The sequence below is a fragment of the Abrus precatorius genome, unplaced genomic scaffold, assembly GCF_003935025.1.
Source record: "Abrus precatorius isolate BTA unplaced genomic scaffold, Abrus_2018 Scaffold5, whole genome shotgun sequence".
In the NCBI taxonomy this organism is placed as follows: Eukaryota; Viridiplantae; Streptophyta; class Magnoliopsida; order Fabales; family Fabaceae; genus Abrus; species Abrus precatorius.
This window is the reverse complement of record NW_020874395.1, coordinates 20,600,379-20,612,523: the sequence shown is the minus strand read 5'-3', so window position 1 is coordinate 20,612,523 and position 12,145 is coordinate 20,600,379. Positions and strand designations below refer to the sequence as shown.

Below are 12,145 nucleotides of genomic sequence, written 5' to 3'. Positions count from 1 at the left end.
CTAACATCTCCAATGTTTGCCCATCTCAAACCCGTTCTTGAATTGGCGATAGTCTTGAAGAGTGTTATCGATCTCAGATTGGGTATTCATCACGAAAGGTCCACAATGAACCACTGGTTCACTGAGTGGCTTTCCTGCCATCAGCAAAAATCTCAAGGGCTTTGGAGTATTATTCCAAACACATAGGCCATCTCCATGACCCAAAACCAATAAAGTGTGACTCTTTATTGGAGGTGAACTTAGAGAGCCAAAAGTCCCTTCTCCTTCTATAACATAAACAAAGGAATTCCATGACTCTGGAATGTGTTGATGCAATTGAGCTCTTGGCATGAGAGTGAAATCAAGGAACATGATTTGAGTGTTGTTGTAAATTGGTGAATTTACTCCAAAAGCTTCTCCAGCCAAAATCCTAGCTTCTACCCCATCTTGCTTCACTGCTGGTATGTCCTTGCTTCGAACATCATTACACCTTGGTTCAATCCTGACAGAGGGATTCAAATGCCATTTTTATTAGGAAAGAAAAACATTTGTAATGGGTACCATCTGTTTGGTTGAACCAAAACTGTAATATCCTATGGTATAAACCAAATGAGTAATACCTGATCGTTGTATAATGCTCATGGCTAACTATTTCAAGACTAAAATGCTTGTATGTAATAATTTTAGTGACTAATATATCTAACAAGCTATAATACTAATAACTAAAATAAAATAAAATTAATTATACCAAACCCGTCAACATTATTTTGTCATTTAATTAATAACACGTATATGTTACCAAGATGAAAGTAAGATTAATATGATATTTTTAATTTTTCAGAATTAAAATATTATACACAAACTCTCTATCAAAATAAGAGTTTAATTTTTATTTTTGTTAGTAAACATATTTTTTAATATAATTTTAATTATTGATTTAAATTTATTTAAAATTATAAAATATGAAAAAATTATTAAATTAAGAATAAAAAGATGAGACACACGTGAATGTATTATTAATATTTTTTACTGAGAATGTATTATTAGTATTTTTATTGTGGCATGTGTCCCGATTTTGTCCCCTCTATCATACTTCTCCATTCTCATATACGTGCTTTGTTGTCAAAGGTCATGAGGGATGAATTAATATAGAAATAACTCGATCTCCCTCTCAAGAGTAAGATGATAGAGCGCGAATATTATTCACCGAGTAATACCTGATCGTCAATTCCTTAACAAATATGAAACGTGTAAAACCTTCGACCACAACTAAAGCGAAAAACTGTATAAAATTTAAAAAGACTAAAATAATTTTGTAATTTTTTTATATTGTAAAATTTTTTTATGCTGTCAATTAATCATAAGTATAGGTAAAAGCCAAAGAGTAATATGATATATATATATATATATATAAAGAAAGCTATTTTTTTTAAAATTTTTGTTTCAAACGTAAACTTACAGTAAAATTTACTATAAAAGTTATTGTAAAACTTCATCATTTTACTTTTAAAATACAAGTTTAAAAGCAAAATTAATCATATTTAACAAAAAAGTAATCTAATATGATTTTAATAACCAAATCATGTTAGACAATTGTTAACGTGACTTGAAAAATCCTCAACTATAATAAATATCCAACCACAGATTGTAGTGGCTAGAACATGTTTGAAAATTTTAAAAATCTATTTTAAAAATTTAAAAATTCATATCACTTATATAAAATTAATCAAATAGAGTTATCAAAATTTTAACTACAAAATGGTAATCTTAAATTCATTCGCACTCAAATATTATTATTATAACTTTTTTAGTATGAAAACATGATAACTTATTATATCAATACTAACAACTACATATTTTACAAAATTTCTAAATGCATGTTTATATTAATTTATTTATTTTGAAGTAAAAAAAAATGTTATCAAATATGTAAGGTTGCTATGGATTCAGTTAAAGAAGAAATTGTTGGACAAAATAATAACGAAAGAGTAGTAAAAAATACTAGATGGAATTTAAACGAAGGAATAGTAGCAAAAGTCATGCAAAATGAAAGTGAATGTGGCAAAAAAAAAAAGTTAGACATAATGAGATGGTCTTGGAGGAATAATAGACAATGATGTTTATTTAAAATAATAATAAACCAATAGAAAAAGTAGATATTATTAGAAAAAAATTAAATAAAGTCAAAAGAACTTAAAAAAACAAATTAATAAAAGTGAAAGATTAAATAGTATTTTATTAATATTAATTAACGATAAATTTTGTTAAAAATTAAATTATAAGATGAAAAATAAGATAAAGGACTAAAGATAAATTTTAAAATTTCAAACACTAAATTATAACATCCTATAAATATCAGTGACTATTTTGCTGATTTATTTTTTATTTATTTTTTTGAACGATGAATGTATATTGGGGTATATCATATTGATCCTCTTCAAATTTATCTATAATGACCATAGTGCCATCTCATCTAAATAACTACCAACTAACAATCACAATCAATCATCAAAACTTTTAAGTTTACTCTAGGGTTATCAAAATGGACAGACTTCGATGAATGACATGCTTTAACTCGCTAAAAATGGTAAGTTTATTTTAGGCTGTTTAAATGCAAGCTTATAAAAAAATTGATCACTTGGGTCCATTTTAATTTTTTAAAAAATAAAAAATAATTATTTATTTATTAAATATTAATTTTATTAATATAAAATATTTTTATAATTTTTTTATGTTAATTTTATATGAGGTGGTCAATTTACTATTTTTTAATTTATTTTTTGGTCATTTTAGACTAACTCGTTAGTCTATTAGCCAACTCTTAAATGAGTTAACTAATTAAAACAATATTAAAATAATAATATGATAAAATAATTGTAAATAAATCCACTCATTCCTCTCAATTCCACAATAATTCATCTTCCCTCAGGGGTCGTGTAGGTGTCAAGGCTCTAAATGGTAAAATTATAAGGGTAGGCCCATTGTTATAAGGGCACACCTGCGGCGTTGTTCAATCATTTGTGGGGTATGAGTTACGGCATCGCTAATGTGGTTGGGTTTGTTTGGGAACAAAAACCAAGCTTACAATTATTACTTTGCAAATTAACAAATTTTATTTTAAGATTTTTAACAAAAAAATATTTTATTTATAAAATGATATGTCATAATGATATATGTCAATTTTCATTATGTCCCAATGATTTTAGTATTATTTGTTAATTAAAATTAAAATTTTATTTTAATAATTTATAACAATATATAAATATTTTGTTAAAATAAAAATATAATTTGAGTTAGCAAGTGAAACTTTTAATTAAAATTATTAAAATAGGTTATAATTCATGAGTAAACTTGTGATAAATTTTGAATGAGTTAATTTGTAAAAATGTTAAGTTTATATAATTTTTTTTATTCAACTCACTTTACTTATTAATTACACTGATCAATTCGTAATAAAATGAGTCAATCTGTGAATTTTAAATTTAAACTAGTTTAGTAATCTATGTAATGTATTGGTATTTTTATTTTAGAATATGCATATATATATATATATAATTTAATAATTAAAGAAAAAATATATTTTATAAATAATTGTACATATATAATAAAATTATTTTAAATAATTATTTTTTAATAAAATTATTTTAACTTAAATTTATAATTATTATTCATTAAAATGATAAAAATATGATAAAAGTAACTAATTTTAAAATATATCTTATTTTAAAATAATAGTTTTATAATATAGTGTCAATCTTTTAATCAAATATCAATAATAATGTATATTAATAATCATAAATTTAAGAAACAAGACTCTTATCAAATTTTTAAAAAATAAAATAATTTTTATAAATATAAAAAAAAATATTTACAAAAAATATAAAAGTTTATATAAAATTTGCACTAAAATATAACAATTCAATAAAATTATGTAATTTTAAAAATATAAATTTTATATAAAATAATAATAACTTAAATTTTTAAAATTTATAATAAAATTAATAAACATATATGTAAAAATAAAATAATTATAAAAAGAAAGAGTGTAATTCACACATTATTCACGTTTACAAGTAATTTTAATTTGAAAGGGGACATGTGACAACTAAAATAGAGGTTAATTATTATTATTTTATTAATACTATCTATTTATTAAAAATTAGAATAATAAATTTTTTCTGTGCTTGCTATTCATGTCTTTGTACTTATTAAATGATCATGAATAAGATTTAATTTTTTTAAGATTTTTTAATATTAAGCTAAGTTAATATTTTTCTAAATCACCTTAAAATTAAGTTAGCCAAATATTTAAATTAACCTGTGATGGATCAATCAAAATAAACTGAATTAACGCCTAAAAAATCAGCACATAAGCTTTGTTAGTATAAATCTCGAGGAGCACTTTACTCATTGTCCCATCTTCCACCTCATGTATGATATGATGCATTGGAGAAGAAAAATGTGATATTTTATAAGAAAACAAATTAAATTAAAATGCATAGGAAAAGAATTGTCACATTTTTTGTTGGGACGATAAATTGATCCAGACTTGCACTGCTGTATTGGTTCCATCTCCTCCGGCCATTTCAGTGTGAATTATACCTCTACCAGCCGTCATCCACTGCAACCAAAAATGGATAAACTTTATAATTTTTATTAATATAAATAAATTCATGAATATTCAATAATTTTAAATTATTAAATTTTGGTATATACTTTTTTATTTAGTTACTCTATCCTTTATTCCAGTTTCTAATTACTAGTAATTTATGGGCTGAAAAGTTAATGGCAAAGGCAAATAATAATTAGTACTTACCTGAACATCACCGATACCTAGTATACCCTTATTACCGGTAAAATCCTCATATGCTATGGCGCCCTAACATTCATAAAAATCAAAGTTATGTTTTTTGTGTAATTTATTTTGTTCGCCTCTAGTTAGCTCAACATTCGAACAAATCAAAAAACAAATAAATAATTTAAATAATACACACCTGCAGCACGCAAGTGACAGTCTCAAAACCTGAAAAGCGAAAACAAGGACATATGGTATTTGTATAAATTGAAAACACTTATTTACATATTATACAATCTAAAGTTAAAAGGTGTCTAACTGATATTTCTAATGATATATTGCACCTTTGTGTGGATGATCCATAAATCCACCCTCAGGAGTATCTGCAAAGTCATGCTCATCAGTACTATCAATTGAACAAAATAACCATTAAGAATAAACAAATCAAAGTAAGCTTGAATATATAGATAACAATTTACTTAATTTACCTGAGAATGAGATTTCAAATAACATCAGAAAAGGGTCCAAACCCAACTCTCTTTTGAGGATAAGAAGTCACCAATTGGACAATAAACTACTTCAGTATACAGTAAAACCATATAAAAAGGCAAAATAAAATGAATATATAAAATGGTGAATCCAAAATAATAACAACATAATTTCATGAATGACATCGATATGAAGAAGCTAGAATACGTTGATTACCTTAAACTGCATTTTTTAACAACTGTTGCTCCGTCTTCTTGTCCTGATTCAATAAGAACATTCCTAAGAACCAACCTGGGTGAGTTAAAAGCCATTATTTGAGGTGGACTTGATAATGGTATAAGAACCTCTTCAATAGAACAGAACTAAAAATTGTTTAGCGTTTGATTAATGGCTGGGTATCGGCATATATATATATATAGTCATGGCGACCACTGTGGATTGAGAAACTAGGAGAGAGAGAGAGAGAGTAATTGGTATGAATACGAATAAGGAAGTTGGTAAGTGGGCGTGAAAATAATAAGGAATGTGTTTAGACTATCTCTGTATTTCATAATGATATGAATTTTGTTTTTCTCTTCTCATTTTCTTTCAATCTGAACCGGATTTCCGGATTTATTTTTCACTTTAGAATAGTTTCTTAGTTATATTTTTACTTTTGAATTATTTTTTATTTAAATTAATTATTTTCTTTGAATGACTTGTATACAAGTATTTTCTACTATGTACTTCAAATCAACTTTTTTCCTCTGCAATGCAACACTTAGATTCATCAAAGGTTCTTTAAAGAATGTTGTTGGAATTTAATATGGTATCAGAGTAACAGAGCTTCGCAGAAGAGCTCTACTGTGCATTTTTATTTTTCAAATAAGATATATTACTTCTTCGATTTGATCTAACTTCTATTTCTTCTATTGTAATAAAAAGTTTTTATTTTTTATTGTTGTTTCTTGATCAAATTTTAACATGATAAATTCTGGAAAGAACCATCGAACCTCTGTTACATGCATGTTAATGAAAATCTAAGTGCATTTCTTGTTTAAGCTCCACTTATTGGAGGAAATTACCATTCAAGGTCAAAAGCTATGATGATGAATTTGAAATTAAAGATCAAATACCAATTTGTTAATGAAAATTTGCAGAAATCTCATTCTAGTGATCCCATTATAGAGCCTGGAATAGATGTAACACAATTGACCTATCTTAGATAAATTAATTCCTTAATTCTTCCATTATTTATTGTTCTTTGGATGAAATATTCTTTAAATGGAAACTGCACTGGATGCTTGAAATGATCTAAGAAAAAGGTATTATTAAGGAGATATTTTTTGAAATTTTCAGTCACAAGAAGAATTATATTCATATCAGCAAGATGATCTTTCAATTACGAGGTATTTCACTCACGTAAAAACATTGTGGCAAGAACTTGAAAATTTTAGGCTCATACCAATTTATAAGTGTCAAACACCTTGCACGTTCAATCTTATAGCAACTATGAAAAAATATACAGAAAATGATTATGTTGTAATACTCTTATTTTATTTATCATTTATTATTATATTTTTTTTTTATAAAATAGAAGAAGTTAAATTTTTGGAAAAGGTAAGGGATTTCGCTCAAGCAAAATAGAGTTTTTTGGACCATGTATTTTAAGACATTCTTACTCAAGCAAGAATGGATAATATCGCCTTAACTGTCTTTTTGTCTAGACAAAAAGGCACATAAAAAGTGAAGAGTTTTTGGGACTAGGTTTCCATCAGGAAAGATTATTAAAAAAAGTATAAATTTTTTGGTATAATATTCTCGCCACTCAAGCGAGAATTCACTCACTCAAGCGAGAAGCCACGAGCAAGAAAGGTATTTAAAGAAATTATTATTATAAAACTTGCATTACAATCCAAGCAAACACTTCTCACTTTTTTCTTTGAACTAACTCTCTTTTCTTTTCTAGAGAAAACTCCCTTAAATCCTAAACTGCCTTCGAATCTGAGCTTAGACATTTTTCCCTTTTGATTCCAAGTAAGTTCTTTAGAGCTCAATCTTTTCAACTCACTTCTATTTCTCCATTTTCACTCTTCTCAAAAGTGCTCCACTTTGAATATATAAGAACTTGGTTTTAGGCAATCTCTTCCATAAAAATCTTCACAAAATCCTCTCTTTAAGGTAAGGAGGATTTTATCCCATCATTTAAAGCTTTAACTACAGGATTTTCTTCCATTTTTGTGCACATGCCCTATACAATATGTGGTTCTATGATATTTATTTCAAAAATCTAAACTTAAAAAGAGATTCCTTGGATGTTAAAACTTGTTATTCGACTCAAGAATCACTTGAATCAGATGATTTCTAGCGGAAGTTATAATTAAGACAAGATTTAAGTTATTTTCTTGAGTTAAATATATTTTGAAATGGGTGATTGCATAATATTTTGTGTTTTGAGAAGTTTGCATATAAAGAATGTGTGATACAAAATAATTATATAGTGATGTACTTCAAACCCTAGCATAGAGGATTCACATTTTTAAAGTAGATATAGCATTAAATGCAATTGGAGTTGAGTTCTAGGGTGTTTGACCTCTATCAAATTGAATAATGATTTAATTGTATTTGAATGACATGTTATTGTGTCGCAACTAAGGTCACGACGGGACGACGATGACAAAAAGTTGTCACTAAAGTTTATTAAAGAAAATATTGGAAAAACTTTTTTTAAAAAAAAAATCTTCGAAACCAAATTTGGGCTTGGGAGTCGTTTACATATAAGGAAGGTATTAGCACCTTATGATGTCCATTAATTAAAATGATTACCATTTTAATTAATTGTGCAGAAGTTATTTTACTTAAAAATATTTATTTCACTCTAAAGAAAAACCATTAATATTATTTTTATTATTTTCAAATTTGTCATTATTTTTTAACCTTGTTTCTAATTTTTATAATTTTATTTTTAGGTTTTGATTTTAAATTTTTTTATAAAGAAATACAATTAAAAAAATTGACTTAAAGGGATGAATTATTTATAAAAATGTTATTCTTTTTTTTTTTAAATAAATTTGAATAAGATCTAACTTTATTTTTTAATTTTTTAAGTAAAAATTCATTTTATATATTTTTTAAATAAAGAACTGAAAAAATTAATTAGAATTGGAAAATGAATTATTTATAAAATATTACTCATTTTATATTTTTGAATTAAATAAATTTAAATAAATTATGACTTATTTTCTTTATTTTTCTTAAGCTAAAAAATTCATTTTTTATATTTTTTATTTTTAACTAAAGAATTATAATTAAAAAATTAATTTAAATTGAGATAAAGGATTATTTATAGAATACTATTTCCTTTTTTATTTTTGTATTAGATAAAACAACCTTAAAACATTTTATCTTGATATTTTTTATTTAATTTTTTTAAATAAACACAATAATTTCATTTTTTTAAGAATTACTTTGAATTACTCTATACAACGGAAGAATCAAAACTGTTACGTAATTCTTTTTTCAAAAATTGTGTTTTAGATAAGTTTCAAAGATTTTTTTTTTTTGAAAAACTTGATTTTTCTTTATTATTATTATTTTTAAGTAAATCCACTTTTGCATAGAGTTTAAGTTAGCATATGACTGCTCAATAAATTTTTACAATCCAAACAACGTTGAAGGTGAATCCACCACTCTATCAAAATTGTTTTGCCGTAGTGTGGATTTAAAATATTTTTTAATACTAATTTTTTTTTAAGAAATAAATCCATCCTTTTTGTTTAGAACACAAAAAAAAAAACATACATATATCTTCATGAAAAAAATGAACAAAAGAAATAATTTTAGCATTAAGAAAGGCTGAGTTTTTAATATTTGCAAAAAGATGTTTTTAAGATTAGAAAAGGTTAGCTTTTTTTTTTTAGGGTTTGCAAATACAGCTTTTAGGGTTAAAAGAACATTAGGATTTTTAGGTTTGCGAAAAAAGAAAAAGGGTTTATCGTTGAAAACATGTTTTTGGAGAAAAATTATATTCTTTAGGGTTTTACAAAAGGAATGATTTTTGGAGTAGAAAAAATTAGGGATTTTCCATGTTAGAAAAAAAATTAGGATTCGCCAAAAGGAAAATTTTAGAGTTAAAATGAAAATTAGAAATTTTGTAGGTTTATAAGAAAAGGAAAATTTTTTAGGTTAGATAAACTAGGGTTTGCAAAAATAAAAAATTTTAATACAGACAAAAGATAAAACATATAGAGTAGGATGAGTAAAAGAAAAAAAGAACAACAAAAAGAAAAAAAAAATAGTAATTCTTACCAAAAGATAAAGAGAAATGGATTCTATTTTTGTTGAATCATTTGTGATGACTCAAAGTTTTTAAGTAAATTTTTTCTTTAACCTTCTAGATATGTTCTTTCTAATTGATCTTTAGGACTATGTTTTAGCTTTCAGTTGATTTCTATTAGCTCTTTCCACTTTCTCTTCATTTCTCAAGCTCTCTCTCTCTTGAATATTCTCTTTCTTTTCGTTCTTGAGCTCTCTCTCTTGAATTCTTTTTCTTTTTCTCTTTGTGCTTTCAAAGTGTCCCTGTAAAAATAAAATGTGTCCACCTAAAAGTCTCCCTTCTCTGAAGACCTAATATTCCTATTTATAGGTATTTTCTAAAACTCTAGATTTTAATAAATGCTCCCTTATTTTCTGATGACCAGTAATCATTTTTTTTTCTTTCTCATCCATTCTCCTAAAAATTTACTAACTACTTGACCATTTCTAAATCTGATTTTATATTTAAAAATTAAAATTTTGAATTTAAATTTTAAATTAATTTTTTATCTATTTTCTTAACCTCTTTAAAAAATAAATTTATATTTAATAATTTTTTATTTTGAAATTTATTTTTGAAAGAGACCCAGATAAAATTGGGTATTCACATATAGTGATTGTGGATCTTTTTTTTGAAAGTTGATGTATGTTAAAAAAATAATGAATTCATATTATGATGAGAAATAAAGAGGGTAAAAGTTGTACTATCACCAAAGGTGATAAAAATATGTAAGGATAGCTAAAGAAATACATATGATTGAAAGCAAAAGTATCACATACTTCACATTCATTTCTTAAGTAACACTCTTGACTATATTTTTGCTAAAAGAAGCCGCGATGACACATGTTGTATCTATGTTACTACGACAAACCAGTAACTAACTATACTTATGGAATACCTCAAGGGATCCTAGGGACAATGATTATGTGATTATAATATATGTGATATATAATATTGATTGATATGATTATAATATATGTATTGTAATACATCGACCGATGTGATTATAATACATGTGTTGTAATTTATTGATTGGTGTGATTATATTACATATATTATAATATAATGATTGGTGTAAACATATATTAAACAATATGATCTTATTGTATTTTTTTTTTAAATATTGGTAATATGATTGCCATTGTGTTTGATCCATTGTGAAGTTTGAACTTCTTTTAATTTCTTTCTTAATTTTTAAATTTCCTTTCTCTATACCCACTCCGATGACAAAGAATTTGAGGCATGATAAAAAAGTCTCCCAGCTACTACAATGGACTCTAATCCAAGGCCATATATTCTTTTTATTTTTTGTTACAGCTACCTAACGCCATTCATCTAATTCACTCGATAAAGAACTCTTTGAGAAGATGATATTTTTGTCACTTCCTCCTATGTGCGTGTAAATTTTGCTAGTTAGAAACAATATTATATGATTGATGAATCCACATTTTGTTGGATTTTTACTTGTTATTTTAATGTTTCTTAATAGAAAAAAGTAAACTTAGGGTTGTAAATAACATAAAAATATCATTTTGGTCAATTTATAATAGATTTCTTAATTTTAGGTTAATTTACATTGATTTACATAGATATAGTTTGTAATTTTGATCATTTGAATAATTGTGCAGGAGTTTCTAGACTTTTTCCATGGATTTTTAGCATTTTAGAAAGTTTGAGGTGAAAGTGATCACTTTGGAGTCCATAGTGAACACTACAACAAGCTTGTTCCAGAAAGGTAGACCAGAGTGATCACTATGAACCCATAGTGACAACTCCAAAAAGGCCAAAAAGTAGAAGATCCTGCGCGTAGCTACTATGGAACCATAGTAGACACTCTGGAGCAGCCAAAGTTATCACTCTGATGCCAAAGTGACAACTCCAGATAGGGCAAAAACACAGGACCTGCGCGTAAACACTATGGAGCGAGAGTAATCACTTTGGGGGCGTTGCGCATTATCACTATGAAGCCAAAGTGATAACTCCAGAGAGGCCAAAATCACAGACCTTGCGCGTTATCACTATGGAATGTGCGTAATCACTTTGGAACGTTGCGCGTTATCACTATGAAACCATAGTTGTCACTTTGGGCAAAAATTTCTTCACTATAAATATAATTTGAGAAATTAGGGTACGAAGCTTTTTACATTTCCTTAGATTCTTTTGCCACTTTTGGAGCATTTTGCAGAGCCTAGGATCTTTGGGTGACAGCTAGGGGTCCATTATAGGTTTTTAATTTCCAATTTCCCTTTTGATTCTCATTGATTTTACATTGATGTTGCTTACATTTCTGCATTTCCTTCTTTCATTTGTGAAGCTCATCCACATAGAGGGCTAAACTTCCTTGTAATTCCTAGTCAATGCCCATGAATCTTGAATTCTTAGGTTTAATGGCAAAATTACTCTTTCTTTCCTTGGATTTATTAACCCTAATCTTTGAATGAAATGGAATTTGCATGAAGGGAACATTGCTTGATGAACCCTAAATTACCCAAACGAAATTCTAATCCAAAATTGCTTAATTTTGATTAATCTTTGAGATTGCTTAATCTTAGGGATAGAGATTGGAGCCCATTAAGATGCTTAATTTT

The 12,145-nt window shown here is 26.2% G+C and overlaps 1 protein-coding gene across 1 annotated transcript; it reads right to left on the bottom strand.

The window, feature by feature from the left end:
* Positions 1-5,161, bottom strand: LOC113866893 (pirin-like protein). Its single transcript, XM_027501691.1, has 5 exons — positions 5,119-5,161; positions 4,974-5,002; positions 4,796-4,858; positions 4,497-4,600; positions 1-481 (listed from the first exon to the last, which is right to left on the bottom strand). Exons 1-5 carry the CDS (start codon positions 5,135-5,137, stop codon positions 1-3), a joined length of 696 nt encoding a protein of 231 aa, XP_027357492.1. The 5' UTR covers positions 5,138-5,161.
* Between the last annotated feature and the right edge of the window lie 6,984 nt (positions 5,162-12,145).

Bases quoted from the DNA above. Each gene is read 5' to 3' on its own strand.
- LOC113866893 (XM_027501691.1), bottom strand. The intron at 4,859-4,973 runs GTGTGTATTATT...TATGAATGTTAG, and splicing joins CTGTCACTTGCGTGCTGCAG to GGCGCCATAGCATATGAGGA. The intron at 482-4,496 runs GTGACAATTCTT...TCCCTCTGTCAG, and splicing joins TTATCGTCCCAACAAAAAAT to GATTGAACCAAGGTGTAATG.